Below are 24,651 nucleotides of genomic sequence, written 5' to 3'. Positions count from 1 at the left end.
TTAGAAAACACACACCTGACACAATAAGAAAAAGAAATAAACCTATTACAACATGGGCAACAGAGCTGAAGAGATACCAAAAAAGATATATAGATGGCAAATAAACATAAAAAGATGTTCAACATATATGTCATTAAGGAATTGTAAATTAAATCAACAATGAGATGCCACTACATGCCACTACAAACTTATCAGAATGGCTAAAATCCAAAGCATTAAAAACACAAAAACTGGCAAGGAACATGGGAACTCTCACTCATTGCTGGTAGGAATGCAAAACACTACAGCAACTTTGAAGACAGTTTAACAATTTCTTACAAAGTTAAATATAGTATTACTATATGATACAGCAATCGTGCTCCTTGGTATTTACCTGTGTAAAAAATATATGTCCCTACAAAAGTTATGCAGTATCCAACGGGTACTAAGTTGTTTTGCACCTAATTAATGAAGCAATCATTGGACTCTTTTTGTGGTTTAGGAGTATTGTGAAAAAATTACTGAAATCATATAGGCACCAAGAGCCTCTGTCTAAACTGTTTACAAAAGACTGTGTAAATACTTATCACAAGAAAGCGTATGTAGCTGTACAAATATCAGATAAACATTAAAACAAAATGCATTTTTTAAAATTTATTTTATTTTATTTTATTTCTTTTTTGGAGATTAAGCCTCACTCTGTCACCCAGGCTGGAGCGCAGTGGCACAATCTCAGCTCACTGCAACTTCCACCTCCCTGGTTCAAGCAATTCTCCTGCCTCACCCTCCCAAGTAGCTGGGATTACAGGTGCATGCCACCACACCTGGCTAATTTTTTGTCTATTTTAGTGGAGACGGGGTTTTACCGTATTGCCCAGGCTGGTCTCGAACTCCTGAGCTCAGGCAGTCTGCCCGCCTCAGCCTCCCAAAGTGCTAGGATTACAGGCATGAGCCACTGCGCCCAGCCTATTTATTTATTTTTAACTTTCATTTTAGGTTCAGGGGTATCTGTGAATGTTTGTTACATAGGTAAACTCATGTCATGGAGGTTTGTTGTACAGATTTTTCATCACCCAGGTATTAAGCCCAATACCCAATAGTTATCTTTTCTGCTCATCTCCCTTCTCTCACCCTCCACCCTCAAGTAGACCCCAGTGTTTTTTGTTCCCTTTGTGTTCATGAGTTCTCATCATTTAACTCCCACTTATAAGTGATAACATGCAGTATTTGGTTTTCTGTTCCTGCATTAGTTTGCTAAGTATAATGGCCTCCAGCTCCATCCATGTTCCTGCAAAAGACATGATCTTGTCCTGTTTTATGGCTGCATAGTAATCATAGTATTCCATGGTGTATATGTACCACATTTTCTTTATACAGATAATTTGTCATTGATGGGCATTTAGGCTGATTCTGTATCTTTGCTATTGTGAATAGTGCTGCGATGAATGCATGTATCTTTATGGTAGAATAATTTATATTCCTCTGGGTATATACCCAGTAATAGGATTGCTGTGTTGAATGGTAGTTCTGCTTTTAGCTCTCTGAAGAATCACCATACTGTTTTCCACAATGGTTGAACGAATTTACACTCCCACCAACAGTGTATAAGTGTTCCCTTTTCTCCGCAACTTCACCAGCATGTGTTGTTTTTGACTTTTAAATAATAGCCATTCTGACTAGTGTGAGATGGTATCTCACTATGGTTTTGATTTGTATAAAACAAAATGCATTTTCAGAGATTAACAGACAGTCTCCATTTACCAGGTAAAAAGTATAAATTTGCACACAATAAATAAATATTTTCCAAATATATAAACCAATTTGACAGAACTACCATAAGGCATAGAGAGATCCATAATCACAGTGGGAGAAATTAACATACTTATCTTAGTAATACAGAATAAACAGAAAAACCTCAATGAAAAAAGAACTGAACAGAATAAACATATTTGATCTAATAGATGTATACAAAAGACATATTGACTAAACAGTCACAAAGCTAAGAACAAAATTCTTCAGCTTACTCTAATTAAAAATACATCAATGATATTGAAAATTATCATACTACTTAGTGTTTCCATTTTGATAGCTCCAAATATCTTAGCTGGAGATTTGTTTTTTGAAAATGCAAATTTATCCTCAAGTAAAAAAATCTCCATCTAATACCTCTTCCATTTTCTGAGCTACAAAAAAGATGCTTTTAATCCATTAAATAGAGAAACAAATTTATCAAAAAACCTCTGTAATTCAAAATACATATCAATTATCCAGCAATATTTTCTCTCATGTTTTGAAATAATATAACCAAATACCACGTTGTTGAGACAGTGAGTTATAGACTGAGTATACAAAATGTAAAAATATAGGAGAACTTTTCAAGAAAATGGTTTCATAAGGTATTCATATTTTATAATCAAGTTAAATTTTTATAACAGATATGAGTAATAAAAAAGATAAAAACACATTAAAAATAAACTTTAAAAGGAGATTCAAAAACAGATCAGGCAAGAAATACAGAAAACATAAGTGATGGTATATTAACCCACAAAATATCAGTACTTACATTAAATATGAATGTGTTAAATGTTATATTTTCAATTCAAAGTTTGCCACATTGGATTCAAAAAAGAACTATAATACATTTAACACATATAATACAGCTAAGCTATAATAATACAAAAAGGTTGAAAGTATAATGATGAAAAATTGTGTTCTGCAAATACTTATATTAAAAAGATGCTATGTTAATATCTGACAGATTAATGGCAAAGAAAGTTACTACAAAGTGTCCATCATATCGTGGGTAAGGCTACATGTAGGTGGGGGAAGGTGGTATATGAGAAATCTCTATCTTTCTCTCTACTGTGAACGTAAGAATGCTCTAAAAATACAGTCTATTTTAAAAAATGTCCATCATAAAGACAAGAGTTTCAGCATTCTTAAGAAAATTTAACAATTTAAAATGTGTATGTATACAAAAAAAAAAAGCTTTAGAAACACAGAACAAAAATTGGCAGAACTACAAAGAGATAGAGAAATAAGTAATCACGGTAGCAGAATTTAAAATACCTTTCTCATAAATGATAAAATAAACAGAACCTCAGTGAAGTTAAGAACACATGAAAAATATAATTAATCAACGACAATGAAGAATATACATGAATATACACACATACATGTTTTCTATATACACACATATATGTATACATGACATGTAAAAATCATATTTGTGATTGAACATATAAACTAAGGAGAGAACTTTAAAGTCATTACACAATATTCTTAATGATTATAATTACTTTGAAGTCTCATTTTTCTGCAAGTATTAAGTTTTGTAATATGAGATGGGCTTTTTAAAATTAAAACTTTATTTCATGTGAAAGATTTTCATCTGCTATTTCATCCATTTTCTCAGTTGCAAAAAGAAAGGCTTTTAACCCAATAAAAAGTGAAAAAAACTTTACTGTGAAGTCTCTGAATTATTAATATATAGAAAGGACCATTCAAAGTTTCCTATCAGTTTTGTTTTGTTTTTTTGAGACGGAGTCTCACTCTGTTGCCCAGGCTGGAGGGCAGTGGCCTATTCAGCTCACTGCAACCTCCGCTTCACGGATTCAAGCAATTCTCCTGTCTCAGCCTCCCAAGTAGCTGGGACTACAGGCGCGTGCCACCATGCGCCACTAATTTTTTGTATTTTTAGTAGATACGAGGTTTCACCCTGTTAGCCAGGATGGTCTAAATCTCCTGAACTTGTGATCAGCCCGCCTTGGCTTCCCAAAGTGCTGGGATTACAGGCGTGAGCCACCGTGCCCAGCCCTATCAGTTTTATAAGACTTTACACTAGACAATACAACTTAAATAAATGTCACACAACACAAAAACCTCTGACGCATTTTCAAAATGAATCATGAAGGTAAATGCAAAAACCACCAGAGTACTTTTCCTGAAAGTATGTGGAGGCACTCTTATTATTTCATACATACACTTAGAAAGTTGAAATTAGACTTTATTTTACTAAGTGTATTCACATTTTAAAAAGTTTTTATAACATATGTGACACATTGAATAATTAAACTAATTAAAAGTAATTCCAGGGAGGGATAGCATTGGGAGATATACCTAATGCTAGATGATGAGTTAGTGGGTGCAGCACACCAGCATGGCACATGTATACGTATGTAACTAACCTGCACAATGTGCACATGTACCCTAAAACTTAAAGTATAATAAAAAAAAAAAGTAATTCCAAAATAAGGAAAGAAATAAAATAGAAAGTAATCTGAATCAGATAAAAAAAACTGAAAAGCACCCCCACCCAAAATATTTAAATCCAAATATATCAGTAAGTACAACAATTGTAAATGGATTACATATTTTACATATTCTAGGAATAGACAAAGACAGACACATTGAACTGATAAACAATTCAACTATAAGTTCTTTATTAGAGATATGACTGAAAAAAATGCAAACACTAACCAAAATCACTCTGTAGTAATTACGTCAATGTCAGACAAAATAGACTTTTAGTCAAAAGACCTTACTAGAGACTGAGATGATCCCTTTCATAAAAATAAAAGGCAGAGTTCATAAGGAAAATCTAACTTTTTATTTGTATACATCTAATAACGTAGACAGTATAAGGAAAATGGACAGTACTATAAGAAGAAATAGGTAAATCCACATGGTGGGATAATTTAATATACATCTCTCAATAATTGATAGAATAATCAAGATTCAAGGAAATCAAGAAATAAATGTAAATGACACAATAAAAAATGAGTTCAATGGATGTCTGTAACATTGTAGCAGAATACATATCCATGAACAAAATTATGCTTAATTAAAATTTAACTAATGTAATTAAAAATAATTTAATAATATTATTTCCATATTTACTATGGAATCTCTTCTTTCTAGCAGCTCCAGTTGCAGGCAAAAGATTTTCATCTGATACCTCATCTTTTTCTGGACTACAAGAAGGAAGGCTCTTAAAAGCACTAGAGAACTGTATCTATGGTGGAACCTCCAGATTCACAATATATGTTAATTACTATATGTTAATGATATAAGCAAATCAGTATCTAGTTAAAATATAAGCATATAAATTCATCTTTTACTTGTGCATATAAAAGCTGTTCTGTTAATTTTTATATACATGGGTATTAAATATATTTTATTTGTAAACATTATTATTTTATTTACTACTATGAACATTATTATAAATACTTGTATATTTAAAATTTTTCCTTATTTTTTCTTATTATATTCACACTTTAGGTAAAGCTTAAAATTTTTGGTACCAAATATTGCTAAGGAAAAATATATAATGATAAAAAATGGAGTAGACAGTGAAAGAAACATACCACGTAGGAAAAATAGGAGAAGCCAAGAAAAAAATGATATAATTGCACCTAAAAAATCAATAATTAGATTATATATGGTTATAAGAGATAATTAAAAGAAAAAATATCAGACTGAATATGAGCATATACCAAACACCACATGTTCTCTCTTATAAATGGGAGTTGAACAATGAGAACATATGGACATGTGGGGGACAACCGACACAGAGGCCTCTCTGGAGTGGGGGGCAAGAGGAGGGGCAGCATCAGGAAGAACAGCTAATGGGTGCTGGGCTTAATACCTGGATGATGGGTTGATCTGTGCAGCATACCACAATGGCACACATTTACCTATATAACAAACCTGCACATCCTGGACATGTACCCCAGAACTTAAAATTCAAGCTGATTTTAAAAAGAGTATATACAATTATAAGTTTCTTACGATAGACATAGCAAAATCACAAAGAAACAAAGAAGTTAAACTTAATATGATGGAAAAAACGTATCAAGCAAATACCAACTGGAAGAACGTTTGTGGAGCCATAATAACAGATAAAGTAGTTATTAAGGAAAACAACAAAAATTATGAAAATGATGAAGTGAAACCTTTTATAAGGAAAAAACTGTTCTTTTTTGAAGAATATCAAGTTTTGAAGAATATAAATTTAAAGTTTTGAAGAATATGAAGTTTGAAGTTTTTTGAAGAACATAAATTTAAAGTTTTGAAGAATATAAATTTAAAGTTTACTTGCACGCACACAAAAAAATAGAGCATTATAAGATACAAAGCAAAACCTGACAGTAATACAAGAAGAAATAGAGAAATCCACAAAGTGGCAGATTTGACACATGTAACTGAGTAATTATAAAAGAAACAAGTTATCAATAAAGATCTGGTAGTGTGATGGAAATAATTAGCAGAAGAAGCATATGGTTGAAGGCATATTTATAAGCCAAAAACAAATTTCTCCTGAATTTAATAAAATTAATTTATAAGATTTATAAATAATTACTTACTTTTTCTTGAAGTTACTTTAGCTTGAAGTTTCTTGGTTTGAGATTCGCTTCTTGATAATAAAACTTTCTCCTCAGGCAACAGATGTTCAAGTGATATATCCTTTTTTTGGATTTCTAAAGGAAACGCTAAATAGAAAAAAATAGATGTGCAATAGAACTTCTGGATATGCCAAGTAATCATCAGAATTTCAACCCATGGAAGTAAAATGAGAAAATCATGTGAATAGTTTTCATGAGCGTGTGTGGAGGCAGTGATACTACTTAGTAATTAATGACCATTCAAATACCAACCAAAAAGTATCATTACTTTTGTTCTCTAGTTATCACAGGGTATTCACATTTTAGGTCAAAGTTAAAAGTTGATGAAATGTATTCTGAAGTACACATTGACGAATCAAAGGAAAAGATCTGATGAGTTCAACATAAAATAATTTAAAGTTATCGATAATTGTTATACTTACTCTTGTGTCTTTCCACTCCAGAATTTATTTGTTTCTTTTCTTGCATTTGGAGTTTTGACTTTGAATCTTGATGAACAGAAATCACATTTTCATTTGGTACTACAATACGAGCTATATCAAGAGATGCATTTAGTCCATCAAATGGAAAAATAAATCTATGAATGTATAATATGTACATTTCTCTTATTTTTATAAAGTTAAAAGCAAATTACCATAATGCTAGATCTGACAAAAAACAGAATAGTTTTAATGGCTGTTGTGGAAGCTAACCCATTATTTCATAAATATTCTGAAGCATCAAATAAAGTTTATATTGGTCTCCAGGATTCATGAGTTTATACTTTAATACATAATCAAAATACTTACATAATACATGATAATTTATACTTTAGCTTAATATATAATCATAGGCCAAACAATGAAAATGCATATGCATAAGATCATTCATTATAGCATTATTTGTAATTGCAAAATATTCAAAACCATTGAGATTTTCACACACAGGAGATTGGTCAAATGAACAGATATATATACCACAAACAATGGTATGATATTAATTACAGTATATAATTATGTGGAGATGGGGCTGAGAGTTTCCAGAGAATCTGAGAGCTAATTTGCACCCAATGACTGCTGTTACTTCTAAACAGCTACCAGGCAATGATAGACAGCCTATGTCCCAGCAAAGTATTGAGACTCATGGTTAAATTATAAGGGATTTTTTTTTAAAAATGTAGAACCTTCTGAGATCACTTTACCTACCTACTGAAGGCACCTTAGAACATTATGTACTCTTCTTAAACTTAATGAGAAAAAGTGGTACCTTGTGGAATAAGTCACTACAGAACCCCTCCTTCAGAGTGTCGTGGCAGAGAAGCTTCACTCAAGGGGGAGAAAGAAAGGGGGTGTATGAGATGCCAACTTCAAGACGCTCTCATTCCTCAGCTTAGTGATTGCTTGGGCTCTGATCGCTTGGGCATACCCATGATGAACCTACCACTAAAATCATGTTTGGACCACCCTTGCAGAGGCGAGAGCAGCCCTATGAACCACAACGCTGGTTGTCCTTTGGTTCTACAATCAAGAGTAAGAACAATAGAGGAGATGGTTGACCAGACTCAGATTTCTAGGTTCTTTCATGCCACTCTTGCTGATTTTCCAATTCAAACTTACGCATAAGGGCAGGTCATATGTTCTGTGACAAAATCCAGAACTTAACTGAAAAATTTTCAGGCATGGGAAAAGCAGCAGCTCCTGAGGTAGAAAAAGACTGACCAGCAGGAAAGCGATATATTAGGTTGGTGCAAAAGCAATTTAATGGCAAAAACCGCAATTGCTTTTGCACCAACCTAATAAAATGGCAATCAAGCGCCCTCTCCTGAATGATGCCTGTAGAGACAATCTCTAGGTCTGGTTACTAAACAGTGAAGTTGATGGGCCCTACTAGGGTCAGCACATTGAGGACCCTATGATTAATGAAGTGTTACTCCCTCCACCCTTCCCTGTGAATTTGGAGATGAATTGATGAGCCCCTCTAATTTTTACTGAGAACTCTCATCTTTCAACAATGAACAAGACCAGGGGTTAGGCTAAGTCCCCAAATCCCCAGTGGGGACCAGGGTCAGAGGTAAATGGGAAGGTGTGGATAATTATATTTCTTGGGCCTTTGGACACTAGTATATAAGTGACTGCGAATATATACCCCAGCATCAGAATGAAGGGGAAACTGATAATTCTCTCTAGTTTGAAGTCTGAGGTCACCACCAATGGGGACTTTATCTAGACCCAACTATGGGTGGGTGTCTTTGGCCAATTACAAATTCTATTGTTATAGTGCACACTACTCAATATATTTTGTTATAAATGTACCACTAAGTGAACGCCTGCTCACCTTTGCCCATAAGCACTGAAGAAAATTGCTCAGTTAGGGCCATTTTAGTGGGGCATGTGAAAGGCCATGAACCTACCTGACTACCTTGTGCCGTTGTTTCTCAAAAACAATACTGATTACTTGGGGTAAAAAGGAAATAAATGCCTTCATTGCTGTACTTAAGGATGACAAAGTTTTCTGTGAAACTAATCCTCCATTAAACAGCTCCATCTGGCCTGTGCACATGACCTCAGATGCACACAGCCTCAATGCATTATTGGCTGCTCAATGCCACAGTGCAGCCCTGGGTGCTGGCAGTACCTGACTTTGTAACTGTCATAGACGCTAGTGCCTGAGAGAAAAGAACGCAGTATACAACAACTGATATACAAAATTCCTTTTTTGGCATCCCTGTCCACACCGATGATAAGGATCAGTATATTCTTATGTGGAATAGATTGCTATATACCACTAATGTCCTTCGACAAGACTACCCAAAATCCCCAACTATCTATCATCTATGGATAGCGCATAACCTGGAAAAATTTCTGCTCTTGGAGGGAACACTAGCCTTCTACTATATTGAAAACATTTTCCTGGTGGGTCACACACAGGCACCAACCAATAAAGACTGGCTGGGCCATTAATACTTAACAAAAACCTAGCACTCAAGTGAAATCCCTGTGTTGTAATCTGGGAAGGGGCACATCGCATTCCAGAGGAGATGACTGCCTATCTTTTGGTCCTCTCAATCCCCTAAAATGAAAAGGAAGCACAATCATTGTTGGCCATGGGCACTTTAACATTCCCCACCACACAAGAAACTTGATGGCACCCATCTATGAGGGTACCAAGAAGACCTTACTTTTGTGTGGCGCTCAACCAACAAAATGCCCTAGGGCTAACCAACAAGCCTTCAGGACTATCCTTCTCCTTGGCTCCTATAATTCCCACTTGCTGTTTGAGTTACAGACCTCAACAACCTCTCAGTTTGTTGACTGAAGCCTAGGGAAGAACAACATCGCTACACGTGATAAGTGATCATTGGGTATGATCTCCAAGAAACTAATCTCCCAGAGTCAGCTGAAAGGTACACTCTTCGAGATACTGTAGGCCAATTATTGGGCCTTGGTAGATATTGAGTGCATGTCCAATGGCTGTGAAATAATCTTATGACCAGAAACTCCAACATGAAGTTAACATTTTCATTTTTGCTCTCTACTTATCTTAAGGTGTTCATACTTCAGGGCAAAGTCTACGATTTCCATAAAATATATGCTAAAATACACATTCAGGAATCAAAGGCAAAGATCTTCTGATAAGTTTAATTTTAAAATAATTTAAAGTTATCTATAATTACTACACTTACTATTACGCCTTTCCCTTCCAGGAGTTATTTTTTTCTTTTCTTGCATTTGGAGTTTTGACACTGAATCTTGATGAACAAACATAGAATTTTTATCTGGTACTACAAAATGAACCACATAAAGAGACACATTTAGTCTGCTAAATGAAAAAACAAATCTATTGTGAAATCTCTATATTTGAAGTTTATAACAAGTATATAGCAATATTTTTTCTCATATTTATAAAATTATAAGTAAATCACCATAATTTAAATCTGACATGAAAATGATGAAAATAGTTTTAATGGGTGTTACAAAAGCTGTCTCATTATATCATAAATATTCTAAGGCATCAAATATATTTTCTATTGGTCTTCAGAATTCATTGATTATTTACACTGTAGGTTAATACACAGTAATAGACCAAACAATAAAAATTTGTATGCACATTATTCATTACCATATTATTCATAATTGCAAAATATTCAACACATCTAAATATTCAAGTGTAATATATTGGCTCAATAAACAAAGATATATACTGTAAATTATGATATGATATAAATACTCTACATATCACTATATATAATTCTATACATATTATGTAAAAATAATAAAGGTTTCTATAAACTAACATGGAGGGATTTCTAGAAGATAATGTTAAGTGAAAAATAATCTTAAAAACAGGATATCTAGTACGGTAACTTTTGAGTCAGAAATAACCAATCAGAAAAAAATAGAGAGAAATAGAGAAATATTAACCTTTTCAAAATGAGACACAGGTAAAATAAGCAAGAAAACACTGTAGTTGGTTATCTACAAGACAACAGGGTAGGAAAAAGGAAGGGAATACAAAGAGAACGACTGTGGCAGAAATTATATTCTTCTAAGGATATCTTTTGCATAATATTTACTTTTGGAAGTAGGTTAATGTTTTACATATTTGATATGGTTTGGACATGAGTCCCCTCCAAATCTCATGTTGAAATGTGATCCCTAAGGTTGGAGGTATTGCCTGGTGGGAGGTGTTTGGGTCATGGGGGCAGATCCTTCATGAATGGCTTGGTGCTCTCTCTATGGTAATGAGTTCACATAAAATCTGGTTGTTGACAAAGATATTGGGATGTCCCCCATCTCTCTCTTGCTTCTCTTGCCATGTGACATGCTGGTTCCCCTTCCCTTCCACCATAGCTAAAAACTCCCTGAGGCCTCATCAGAAGCTGAACAGATGTTGGTACCATACCTGTAGAGCCTGCATAACCATGAGCCAAAAAAGCCTCTTTTCTTCATAAATTACCCAGCCTCAGGTATTCCTTCACAGCCATACAAAATGCATGAACACAATATTCTAAAAATAAAATTAATTCAATAAGGATAAGAAGTGGGAACTAAAACTGAAAGGAAACTAACCTACTATATGGAACAAAAAAACAAGTACTAATCCATGTAACTAATAAATACAGTATTTGAAACATACCCTCAGTCTTGGGCAAGAGTGTTGGGGGCAGACTGCAAAGAAATCATGAAATTCTTTTAATAGGTTTGTTTTTGTAGTAGTATATGCTAAGCAATTTTGTAAAAGTTTCAAAGTATTATAGGATAGAGCAACTGCATAAATCAGTTGGTGCTTTGAGAGAAAGGATTCAAAATACAAAAGAAAGGACATATACATACAAAATGAAGGAAATCAAGAACAAGCCCTGAGACACTAAAATTAAAGGTGTCCAAGAGATCTCATGATTTCTAAAATATGTGTATTCATGTATATATGCATGCATATGTGCTCATGCATGTGTATGTGTGTGTATATATAAGTAGATATATACACATAAATATATATGTCTATTCTAAGGAGTATGGGTTCAAGTTAAAATGTTGTGTGTGATCTTTCAGGCACACCCATAGACAAGTACAAAGGTTTTATCTGGCAGTTATGGAAGACAGCTTTCCATCCCACACTGGATGTAACATACAGCCAGTGCACTGTGATCTCCGTAGGGATGTGCAGGTATGGGTTCAGATCTCTCCAGGCCAACCATGCTCTTACTCATATCTGCACACCTAGCTCAGGAACCCTCCATCTGGAGTCCTTCTTGTGAGGGAGTAGAGAGCTTGACTAAGGTACTGTATTATTGAGGGGACTCTGGTTAGATGACCTTGCTGGGGAGCCTTGAAGACAATTTTCTTTCTTCTGAAAGTGTTCAGTACTTTTCCACTCCTGGTCCTCTCCAAATGCCACATCTATATAATGGCAAGAGCTTTTCATTTGGGGTTCCCATGGCAGTGAAATGATCCCCCATTTTTAAATGAAACATCTGCCACTCACCTGGTGCCTTTAATGGGGAAAAGTGGAATTCTGATGAAGCTGGGCCCTTTCCTGTGTAGACTCTTGCTTATGTTATCATAGTATCTGAAAAAAGGCTTAATTATTCCTTTCAGTTTGACTTGTTATATTAATTGACCAACTCAACAACTGGCAGCTCTCTCTCTGACAAAGTGGTGCAGTGAGCAGAGCTGACCAGTAAATACACTGCCTTTCTAGAAAAGAAAAGAACCCCGAGGATCCCATGGAAATTTTTTGGGAGATGTTAGAGAAATGCATGGGACACTCATGGATGATGCCAATGAATCCTTTGCAAGAGTCTGGGAGTCCCATAGAGCACTTCACCAGCCATGACAATGTGTCTCAGGAAGTATTTTGTGGGCCCTGGGAGTGCTTTTGGGGAATGCTAGTGATTGTATATATACACTTTTCAGGTCTCAGGGAGAACTAATGATCCTTCCTTTTAGCTTCCAATTCCCTGGCTGAGATTGTTTGGTGGGTTAAATTATAAATCCAAAAGAGAGACTCTAGGAAAGCTGGGGAAGCAATCCCTACCTAGTAATACAATCTCGGAGGCAATGGCAACAAAAGTCACCAGAGACCCTGAGTTGCTGAGTTGCACCCAGTTACTAGTGTTAGCTCTAAGCATGTCTCTGACACTGAAAGATAGCCTGCGATTCAGCAAATTGTTGAGACTCATGCCTAAAATGGAAAAGAATGTAGAGCCCTTTGGAGTTACTTCACCCAGCTATCTGAAGTGATCTTAGAGACTTGGGTTTTTCACCTCCACGATGAAGAAGGAAATCTTGTTAAACTTAGTGAGAGTGTCATCTTGTGGGGTGTATCACTATAGACCCCCACTTTTAGAGTATACTATTAGCAGCCACTTTGCCTAAAGAGGAGGAGGAAGGCTGCAAGCATCCAAAACCATCTACATCCTCAGCTGGATATTATTTGGGCTTAGAAAGATTTGGTCCAACATGATAAGTTCCTTGATATTAAAAAACATAGTTGGACTATTCTTCCAACGTATATAGCTTCCCTGTTAGCCACCCCAGTGGTAGATGAGACTGTTAACAAGACTCAGTTTTTTAGGTTCATTCGTTTTACTCCTACTGGTTACTGAACTCAATTAAACCTCCTCATAAGGCCATGCTGATCAGTCTGTGATACAATCCAGATATTAACTGATGACAAATCGGTATCAGAATTGAAAAAGTAGCTGCTGCACAGATAGCAACAACTGGCTGGCAGAAAGAGTGATGTAAAACTGGTAATCACGCACTCTCTCCAGGACCATCTGGGCAAGCACTTTCACAACAAGATCGCTGATTCCAGTTACTTAAGTGTGGGTTCTAAGGAAATTGATGGGCTCTCCCACCAAGGAACTCATGGCAAGGTAGTGAGCCATGGGGCCCTACAGGGTGGTCTGCTAGGGTCTACGAAGTAATGGATCCTGATTAATAAAGCGCTATTCCTTCTGCTCCTCCCAGTGAAGCTGGAGGTGAACTGGAGACTCCCATTCAACTCTTAACTGATGTCTCAGCTTTCAAAACTAAACAAGACTAAGGATCAGGCCAAGGTCCCTATGTCCCTATGAAGAACGGTGGTCATATAACAAGGTAAAAGTTCAATAGGGATATAGAGGAGCATTGCATTTCTTGGGCCTTTTGGATTTGGTGCACAACTGTGATCTCCATAATCCCTAACACTATGATGGGAGGGTTATGGGTTGAATTGTGCCCCTCTAAAACAAGTAAGTTGAAGTCCTAACCCTCAGTATCTCAGAATGTGATCTTATTTGGAAATAGGAACTTTACAGGGATTAATGAAAATGAGGTCATTAGAGTGGGCCCTAATTCAATATAAATGTTGTCCTTATAAAAACAGAAAATTGGAGCACCAACACACACTGGGAAAATGCCATGTGAAATTGAAGGCAGAGATTGGGGTGATGCATATAGAAGCCAAGGAATGTCAAAAATAGCAACCCACAAGGAGCTCAGGCAGAGGCATGGAATTGATTTTCCAAGAATGAACCAACAATGTCAACACCTTGATCCCAGACTTCTAGCCCACTGACTATAATTTTTGTTGTTGAAGCCACCCAATTTGTGGGTACTTTGTAATGGTAGCCCTACCACTGGGAAGTAGATCGCTGCTGTAACAAAGTATGCATGGGTCCCACTGGACCACTAAAACCTCCATTGTTATGGCCCCCACTACTGAATGTATAACAGTATAGATATATTGTTTTAGTGTATTCCTGCTTGCATTCATTCCCAAGCCCCAAAGAAAATTGCTCTAGTTAGGGCCATTTGGTGGGATATGTGGGGACCATGAATTTACCTGACTAATAGTACCTAAAGCTATTGTCTACCAAAAAAAATCCATGAACTAGGGAAGAAAAGATATAACTATTTCATTTCTGAGCTTAATAAAGCCAGTTTTCTATGGGACTAATTTTCCATTCAATAACCCCATGGGGCGTGTGTACTGGCCTTGGGTACACAGAGAGATTCAATTGATTATTGGTAGTTCATTGCATTAGTGTAGCCCTAAGCACTGGCAGTACTGACTTTGTGACTGTCACAGAGGCTACTGCCCAAGACAAAGGAACTTAATATACAACAACTGACATCTCGTATACTCTTTTCAATATCCATGTCCCTGTTCTAACCTTCTACTATATTGAAGACATCTTCCTGGTGGGCCCAGACACTACCAAACAAAAGCTGTTGCCCTGTTGACCCACATTCAGCAACACAGCTAGCCCAAGAATACAGACAAAGTACAAAGACCTAAAACCCAAGTGAATTCCAGGGTATGATCTAGAAAGGGGCATAAGGTCTTATTCCAGAGGAGACAATTGCCAAGCCTCTGGCCCACTCTATCGCAACAAATATAAAGAAGTCCCAGGGACTACTGGGACTATTCAGCTACTAGTACATTCACATCACACAAGCAGAAATCTAGATGACACCCATATATTATGTTACCAGTAAGGCTGCCATTTTTGAGTGGTGTTCTGACCAACAGGATTGCCTGGAGGCTTTCCAATGGGCCATGCTGCTAACTTTACCCTGAGTCCTTGTGATCCACATTTGCCTTTGAGTTATAGGTCTCAGCAACTTCTCTGTTCACCAATTAGAGCCTACGGCAGAAAGACACTGACACAGGACTGAGGTGTCCATTGGGTTTTTGAATTCATAATCTCCCCAAATCAGCTGAAATCTACACATTCTTCATGAGACAAATTTTGGCCTGTTATTGGACATTGGTGGATACTGAGTCTATGACTCATAGTCATGAAATAGTGTTATAAAGGTCACCAATTCTGGGCTATTTTTTAAGTTATCTTGGGGTATTTACATATTAGTTCACAGTATAAAATATCTTCTTTTTTCTTTTGGAGTCAGGGTTTCACTTTGTCACCCAGAATGGAGCACAGTTGTGTGAACACAGCTCACTATAGCCTCAACCTCCTGGGCTCAAGCTATCCTCCATTTCAGCACCCCCAAGTAGCTGGGACTATAGGCATGAGCCACTACGCATGGCTAATTTTTGCATTTTTTTGTAGACACAGGGTTTTGCCATGTTGTCCAGGCTGGTCTTGAACTCCTGAGCTCAAGCAATACACCCACTTTGGTCTCCCAACGTGCTGGGATTACACAATCATAAACCAAAATTCCTGAAGCTACTACTGAGCATTTTGGGGAGATACCGAAAAGCCTCTGGGGCACTTTTAGGTAGTGCATACAGATAATCTGCAAGAGTCTGAGGGTCATCAACTATGCCAATGGGTCTCAGAAAGTGCACTGAATGCCACAGACAGCTCTGAGAGAGTTCTAAGGGATGCTACATAAGATTCTATATTCTTAGGGGAATCGTTATCCTTCCCTTAGCCCCCAGTTGTCTTTATTAAATTATAATTATACTTTAAGTTCTGGGATACATGTGCAGAACATGCAGGCTTGTTACATAGGTATACAAGTGCCATGGTGGTTTGCTGCACCCATCAACCCATCATCTACGTTAGGTATTTCTCCTAATGCTATCCCTCCCCTTGACCCCCTACCCCAACAGGCCCCAGTGTGTGATGTTCCACTCCCTGTGCCCACATGTTCTCATTGTTCAACTCCCACTTATGAGAGAGAACATGCAGTGTTTGGTTAGTTGGCTGTGTGTTAGTTGCTGTGTGTTGTTAGTTTGCTGAGAATGATGGTTTCCAGCTTCATCCATGTCCCTGCAAAGGACACGAACTCATCCTTTTTATGGCTGCATAGTATTCCACGGTGTATATGTGCCATGTTTTCTTTATCCAGTCTATCATTGATGGGCATTTGGGTTGGTTCCAAGTCTTTGCTATTGTGAATAGTGCCGCAATAAACATACGTGTGCATGTGTCTTTATAGTATAATAATTTATAATCATTTGGGTATATACCAAGTAATGGGATTGCTGGGTCAAATGGTATTTCTAGTTCTAGATCCCTGAGGAATCGCCACACTGTCTTCCACAATGGTTGAACTAATTTACACTCCCACCAACAGTGTAAAACCATTCCTATTTCTCCACATCCTCTCCAGCATCTGATGTTTCCTGACTTTTTAATGATCACCATTCTAATTGATGTGAGATGGTATCTCATTGTGGTTTTGAATTGCATTTCTCTAATGACCAGTGATGATGAGCTTTTATTCACGTTTGTTGGCTGCATAAATGTCTTCTTTTGAAAAGTGCCTGTTCATATCCTTCACCCACTTTTTGATTAGGTTGTTTGTTTTTTTCTTGTAAATTTGTTTAAGTTCCTTGTAGATTCTGGATATTAGTCCTTTGTCAGATGGATAGATTGCAAAAATTTTCTCCCATTCTATAGGTTGCCTGTTCATGCTGATGATAGTTTCTTTTGCTGTGCAGAAGCTCTTTGTTTAATTAGATCTCATTTGTCAATTTTGGCTTTTATTGCAATTGCCTTTGGTGTTTAGTCATGAAGTCTTTGCCCGTGCCTATGTCCTGAATGGTATTGCCTAGGTTTTCTTCTAGGGTTTTTATGGTTTTAGGTCTTATGTTTAAGTCTTTAATCCATCTTGAGTTAATTTTTGTATAAGATGTAAGGAAGGGGTCCAGTTTCAGTTTTCTACATATGGCTAGACACTTTTCCCAACACCATTTATTAAATAGGGAATCCTTTCTCCGTTGCTTTTGTCAGGTTTGTCAAAGATCAGATGGTTCTACATGTGTAACATTATTTCTGAGTCCTCTGTTCTGTTCCATTGGTCTATATATCTGTTTTGGTACCAGTACCATGCTGTTTTGGTTACTGTAGCCTTGTAGTATAGTTTGAAGTCAGGTAGTGTGATGCCTCCAGCTTTGTTCTTTTTGCTTAGGATTGTCTTGACTATACGGGCTCTTTTTTTGGTTCCATATGAAATTTAAAGTAGTTTTTTCCAATTCTGTGAAGAAAGTCAATGATAGCTTGATGGGAATAGCATTGAATCTATAAATTATTTTGGGTAGTATGGCCATTTTCACGATATTGATTATTCCTATCCATGAGCATGGAATGTTCTTCCATTTGTTTATCTCTTCTCTTACTTCCTTGAGCAGTGGTTTGTAGCTTTCCTTGAAGAGGTCCTTTACATCCCTTGTAAGCTGTATTCCTAGGTATTTTATTTTCTTTGTAACAATTGTGAATGGGAGTTCACTCATGATTTGGCTCTCTGTTTGTCTATTATTGGTGTATAGGAATGCTTGTGATTTTTGCACATTAATTTTGTATCCTGGGACTTTGCTGAAGTTGCTTATCAGCTTAAGGAGATTTTGGGCTGAGACAATGGGGTTTTCTAAATATGCAATCATGTCATCTGCAAACAGAGACAATTTGACTTCCTCTCATCCTATTTGAATATCTTTTATTTTTTTCTCTTCCCTAATTGCCCTGGCCAGAACTTCCAATACTATGTTGAATAGGAGTGGTGAGAGAGGGCATCCTTGTCGTGTGCCGGTTTTCAAAGGGAATGCTTCCAGCTGTTGCCCACTCAGTATGATATTGGCTGTAGGTTTGTCATAAATAGCTCTTATTATTTTGAGATACATCCCATCATTACCTAGTTTATTGAGTGTTTTTACCATGAATTTTCTCAAAGGCCTTTTCTGCATCTATTGAGATAATCATGTGGTTTTTGTCATTGGTTCTGTTTATGTGACTGATGACATTTATTGATTTGCATATGTTGAACCAGCCTTGCATCCCAGGGATGAAGCTGACCTGATCATGGTGGATAAGCTTTTTAATGTGCAGCTGGATTCTGTTTGCCAGTATTTTATTTAAAATTTTCGCATCGATGTTCATCAGGGATATTGGCCTGAATTTTTGTTGTTGTTTTTGTGTCTCTGCCAGGTTTTGGTATCAGGATGCTGCTGGTCTCATAAAATGAGTAGGGAAGATTCCCCTCTTTCTCTATTGTTTGGAATAGTTTCAGAAGAAATGGTACCAGCTCCTGATTATACCTCTGGTAGAATTTAGCTGTGAATCTGTCTGGCCCTGGGCTTTTTTTTTTTTTTTTTTTTTTTTTTTGGTTGGTAAGCTATTAATTACTGCCTCAATTTCAGAACTTCTTATTGGTCTATTCAGGGATTCAACTTCTTCCTGGTTTAGTCTTGGGAAAGGTGTATGTGTCCAGGAATTTAACCATTTCTTCTAGATTTTCTAGTTTATTTTCATAAAGGTGTTTACAGTATTCTCTGATAGTAGTTTGTATTTCTGTGGGATCAGGGGTGATATCCCCTTTATCATTTTTTATTGTGTCTATTTGATTCTTCTCTCGTTTCCTCTTTATTAGTCTGGCTCGTGGTCTATTTTGTTAAATTTTTCAAAAAAACAGCTCCTGAATTCATTGATTTTTGAAGGGTTTTTCTTGTCTCTCTCTCCTTCAGTTCTGCTCCGATCTTAGTTATTTCTTGCCTTCTGCTAGCTTTTGAATTTGCTCATCCTTCTGTAGTTAATTGTGATGTTAGGGTACGGATTTTAGGTCTTTCCCACTTTCTCATGTGGGCATTTAGTGCTATAAATTTATCTCTACACACTGCTTTAAATGTGTTCCAGAGATTCTTGTACATTGTGTCTTTGTTCTCATTGGTTTCAAAGAATTATTTATTTCTGCCTTCATTTCATTATTTACCCAGTAGTCATTCAGGAGCAGGTTGTTCAGTTTCCATGTAGTTGTCTGATTTGAGTGAATTTCTTAATCCTGAGTTTTACTTTGATTGCACTGTGGTCTGAGAGATTGTTACGATTTCCATTCTTTTGCATTTGCTGAGGAGTTATAATTTGCTTCCAATTATGTGGTCAATTTTAGAATAAGTGCGATGTGGTGCTGAGAAGAGTGTATATTCTGTTGATTTGGGGTGGAGAGTTCTGTAGATGTCTATTAGGTCCACTTGGTGGAGAGCTGAGTTCAAGTCCTGAATATTCTTGTTAATTTTCTGTCTCATTGATCTAATATTGACAGTGGGATGTTAAAGTATCCCACTATTATTGTGTGGGAGTCTAAGTCTCTAAGAACTTTCTTTATGAATCTGGGTGCTCCTGTATTGGGCGCATATATATTTAGGATAGTTAGCTCTTCTTGTTGCATTGATCCCCTTGCCATTATGTAATGCTCTTCTTTGTCTTTTTTGATCTTTGTTTGTTTAAAATCTGTTTTATTAGAGACTAGGATTGCAACCCCTGGGTTTTTCTGTTTTCCATTTGCTTGGTAAATATTCCTCCATCCCATTATTTTGAGGCTATGTGTGTCTCTGCATATGAATTGGATCTCCTGAATATAGCACACCAATGGGTATTCACTCTTTATCCAATTTGCCAGTCTGTGTCTTTTAATTGGGGCATTTTCTCATTTACATTTGAGGTTAAGATTGTTATGTGTGAATTTGATCCTGTCATCATGATGTTAACTGGCTATTTTGCACATTAGTTGATGCAGTTTCTTCACAATGTCACTGGTCTTCATATTTTGGTATGTTTTTGCAGTGGCTGCTACCAGTTTTTCCTTTCCATATTTAGTGCGTCCTTCAGGAGCTCTTGTAAGGCAGGCCTGTGGTGAAAATTCTCTCTCAGCATTTGCTTGTCTGTAATGGATTTTGTTTCTCCTTTGCTTACGAAGCTTAGTTTGGCTGGGTTTGAAATTCTGGGTTGAAAATTCTTTAAGAATGTTGAATATTGGCCCCCACTCCCTTCTGGTTTGTAGGGCTTCTGCAGAGAGATCTGCTGTTAGTCTGATGGGCTTCCCTTTGTGGGTAACCTGACCTTTCTCTCTGGCTGCCCTTAACATTTTTTCCTTCATTTCAACCTTGGTAAGTCTGATAATTATGTGTCTTGGGGTTGCTCTACTCGGGGAGTATCTTTGTGGTGTTCTCTGTATTTACTGAATTTGAATATTGGCCTGTCTTGCTATTTTGGGGAAGTTCTCCTGGATAATATCCTGCAGCATGTTTTCCAACTTGGTTTCATTCTCCCCGTCTCTTTCAGGTACACCAATGAATCGTTAAGTTTGGTCTTTTCACATAGTCCCATATTTCTTAGAGGCTTTCTTAGTTCCTTTTCATCCTGTTTTCTCTAATCTTGTCTTCACGCTTTATTTCATCAAGTTGATCTTCAATCTCGGATATCCTTTCTTCCACTTGATTGATTCATCTATTGATACTTGTGTATGCTTCACAAAGTTCTTGTGCTGTGTTTTTCAGCTCCATCGGTCATTTATGTTCTTCTCTAAACTGGTTATTCTAGTTAGCAGTTCCTGTGACATTTTACCAAGGTTCTTAGCTTCCTTGCATTGGGTTAGAACATGCTCCTTTAGCTCAGAGGAGTTTGTTATTACCCACCTCCTGAAGCCTACTTCTGTCAGCTTGTCAAACTCATTCTCTCTCCTGTTTTATTCCCTTGCTGATGAGGCGTTGTGATCCTTTGGAGGAGAAGAGGCATTCTGGCATTTGGAATTTTCAGCCTTTTTGTGCTGGTTTTTACTCATCTTCATGGATTTATCTACCTTTGGTCTTTGATGTTGGTGACCCTTGGATGGGGTTTTTGCGTGGGTTTCCTTTTTGTTGATGTTGATACTATTGCTTTCTGTTTGTTAGTTTTCCTTCTAACAGTCCGGCCCCTCTTCTGCAGGTCTGCTGGAATTTGCTGGAGGTCCACTCCATACCCTGTTTGCCTGGGTATCACCAGCGGAGGCTGCAGAACAGTAAAGATTGCTGCCTGCTCTTTCCTCTGGAAGCTTTGTCCCAGAGGGGCACCGGCCAGATGCCAGCTGGAGCTCTCCTGTATGAGGTGTCTGTTGACCCCTGCTGGGAGGTGTCTCCCAATCAGGAGGCACTGGGGTCAGGGACCCACTTGAGGAGGCAGTCTGTCCCTTAGCAGAGCTTGAGCACTGTGTGGGAGATCTGCTGCTCTCTTCAAAGGCAGCAGTCAGGAACATTTAAGTTTGCTGAAGCAGCGCCCACAGCCACCCCTTCCCCCAGATGCTCTGTCCCAGGGAGATGGGAGTTTTATCTATAAGCCCCTGGCTGGGGCTACTGCCTTTCTTTCAGAGATGCCCTGCCCAGAGAGGAGGAATCTAGAAAGGCAGCCTGGCTACAGTGGCTTTGCTGCGCCTTGGTGTGTTCTGCACCGAATTCGAACTTCCCGGCAGCTTTGTTTACACTGTGAGGGGAAAACCACCTACTCAAGCCTCAGTAATGGCGACGCCCCTCCCCCCACCAAGCTTGAGCATCCCAGGTTGACTTCAGACTGCTGGCTGCGAGAATTTCAAGCCAGTGGATCTTAGCTGGGCTCTGTGAGGGTGGGATCCACTGAGGAAGACCACTCAGCTCCCTGGCTTCAGCCCCCTTTCCAGGGGAGCGAACGGTTCTGTCTCACTGGCATTCCATGTGCCATTGGGTTATGAAAAAAACTCCTGCAACTAGCTTGGTGTCTGCCCAAACAGCTGCCCAGTTTTGTGCTTGAAACCTAGGGCCCTGGTGGTGTAGGCACCCAAAGGAATCTCCTGGTCTGCGTGATGCAAAGACTGTGGGAAAAGCATAGTATCTGGGCCAGATGGCACTGTCCCTCATGGCACAGTCCCTCACGGCTTCCCTTGGCTAGGGGAAGGAGTTCCCTGACCCCTTGCACTTCCTGGGTGAGGCAATGCCCCACCCTGCTTCTGCTCGCCCTCCTTGAGCTGCACCCACTTTCTAACCAGTCCCAATGAGATGAACCGAGTACCTCAGTTGGAAATGCAGAAATCACCCACCTTCTGCATTGGTATCACTGGGAGCTGCAGACTGGAGCTGTTCCTATTTGGCCATCTTGCCTGGGAATATAGCCCCCAGTTTTCTAACCAAACTCCCACAGTGGTTCAAATTAGAGAACCAACAAAGGGCTTCTTACAGTATCCTGGCCAGCCACCCTGATAGTCCCTTGGTTGCACAGTGAGAGTGAAAACAACAGATGATAAGATTGTTGACCAGACTCAGATTTCTAGATTCAGTTATTTCAATTCTGCTGGTTATCAAACCTCCTCCTAAGGTCATGTCAATCAGATATAGTCCAGATATTAACTGGCAAATCTTGAGCATGGAAAATGTGGCTGCTGCCCAGAGAGCAAACACTGGCCAATGGAAAGAGTGGCAAAAAAATGGCAATCATGTGCCCTCTGCTGCTCAATCCAGGCAATGGCCTTCTAGAGGAGATCTATGAGATTGGTCACCAAACAACAGGGTCTCAAAGGAGTAGGATTGATGGGCCCCCCAACAGATAGTGAGCCATGGTGGTCCCACCAGGCACTAACGTCCATATGGTGATGTCCACTATGAACAGTATGAGTGCTATTTTCTCTAACCCTCTCAGTGAATCTTGAGACTTGAGTAGTTTGCTTCCTTGATGAAAGAAGTAATCTTATGAAATTTGGAGTGACACACTGTGGGATCTAACATACAGACCCTTCCTACTTTTACCCAGATCTCTCATCTTTCACAAATAAGCATGACTAGGGGTTAGTACAAGGTCCCTAGGTCCCCAGTGGGGAACTGAGGACCTACACCTAGGACAAAGTTTGAAGTGGGGGTGGGAAAAAATGACATTTCTTGGGCCTTTTGGATACTGGTCAACAAATTACTGTGATCCTCACAATCCCTGACATGAGGACGAGGAGGAAACAAATAATTCTTTCTAGTTTTTAATCTGAGGTCACCACAAACAGGACCTCTTTCTAAATCAACTATGGGGTAGATCCCTTTGGGCCACTATAAACCCCTATTGTCATGGTCTCTACTACTGAATATATTACTAGTTAAATATATTTTCTATATGAACCAACACTAGCATTTACACCCACCTCCTGATGGGATTTGCTGCAGTCCAGGTATTTTGTGGGATATGTGGAAGATCATGACCTACCAAACTACTGGCACCTAGTACCAATGTCTACCAAAACCAGTATTAACACTCTGGGGATAAAAAAGGGAATAATTTCCCTCATCGCCGAGCTTTAAGAAGCCAACTATCTGTACACTATTTCTGTATTCAATAGACCCATCTGGCCTATGTGAAAGACCTCAGGTGCCTAAACTCTGTACTGATAAGGGTTCTAAAAAGCATAAGTGCTACCTTTGGCACCAATGGTAACCTGACATTGTGACAGTTATAGAGGCTGTTGTCCAGGATGAAGGAACTTGGTATGTACCAATTGACATAGCAAATGTCCTTTCAGCATTCCTCTCCAAGAGGATGATCAGGATTAGTTAGAATTATGTAGGATAGGTTACAATAAACCACTAACATCTTTCCACAAGGCTTCCAAAATTCCCCAACTATCTGTAATCAATGCATAGGTTATGACCTGGACAAAGTTCCACTCCTGGAAGAAGCATTAACTTTCCGCACTGTTTATGAAACCATCCTAGTGAGCTCAGACAAGGACACTACCCAAAAGGAACCAGATGCTCTGTTCACCCACGTGCAGCATGTACTGTGCCATTATCATTGGACAAGGCACAAGGACCTAAAACCCAAGTGAAATTCCTGGGTGTAATCTGTAAAGACTATGGTGTAATCTGTAAAGGCTATGGTGTTCCATTCCAGAGATGATGATTGTCAATGCTTTTGGCCAGCTCTGACTCGAAAAGTAAAAATAATGTGAGCAATAAGTGGGACCATTCATCTGCTGCCATGCTCACATTCAAGCCACAGAGATCAGACAGCATCCTCTATCAGGTTACCATAAAGACCACTACCTTTGAATGGGGCCTTGACCAGCATGATACC

At 38.1% G+C, this 24,651-nt stretch overlaps 1 protein-coding gene across 1 annotated transcript in view; it reads right to left on the bottom strand.

Annotated features, from left to right (window-relative positions):
• CCDC7 (coiled-coil domain containing 7) overlaps positions 1-24,651 on the bottom strand; it is a 424,140-nt gene that overhangs the window by 140,208 nt on the left and 259,281 nt on the right. The window contains exons 28-30 of the mRNA XM_055092614.2: positions 10,045-10,143; positions 6,806-6,916; positions 6,345-6,470 (exon numbers count right to left, since the gene is read on the bottom strand). Coding sequence (XP_054948589.1) covers positions 6,345-6,470; positions 6,806-6,916; positions 10,045-10,143 — 336 coding nt within the window. The remainder of the gene's footprint in view (positions 1-6,344; positions 6,471-6,805; positions 6,917-10,044; positions 10,144-24,651) is intronic.

This window comes from Pan paniscus, chromosome 8 (assembly GCF_029289425.2).
Source record: "Pan paniscus chromosome 8, NHGRI_mPanPan1-v2.0_pri, whole genome shotgun sequence".
In the NCBI taxonomy this organism is placed as follows: Eukaryota; Metazoa; Chordata; class Mammalia; order Primates; family Hominidae; genus Pan; species Pan paniscus.
The sequence above is the reverse complement of the archived record's forward strand: the minus strand, read 5'-3'. Positions and strand labels throughout refer to the sequence as shown.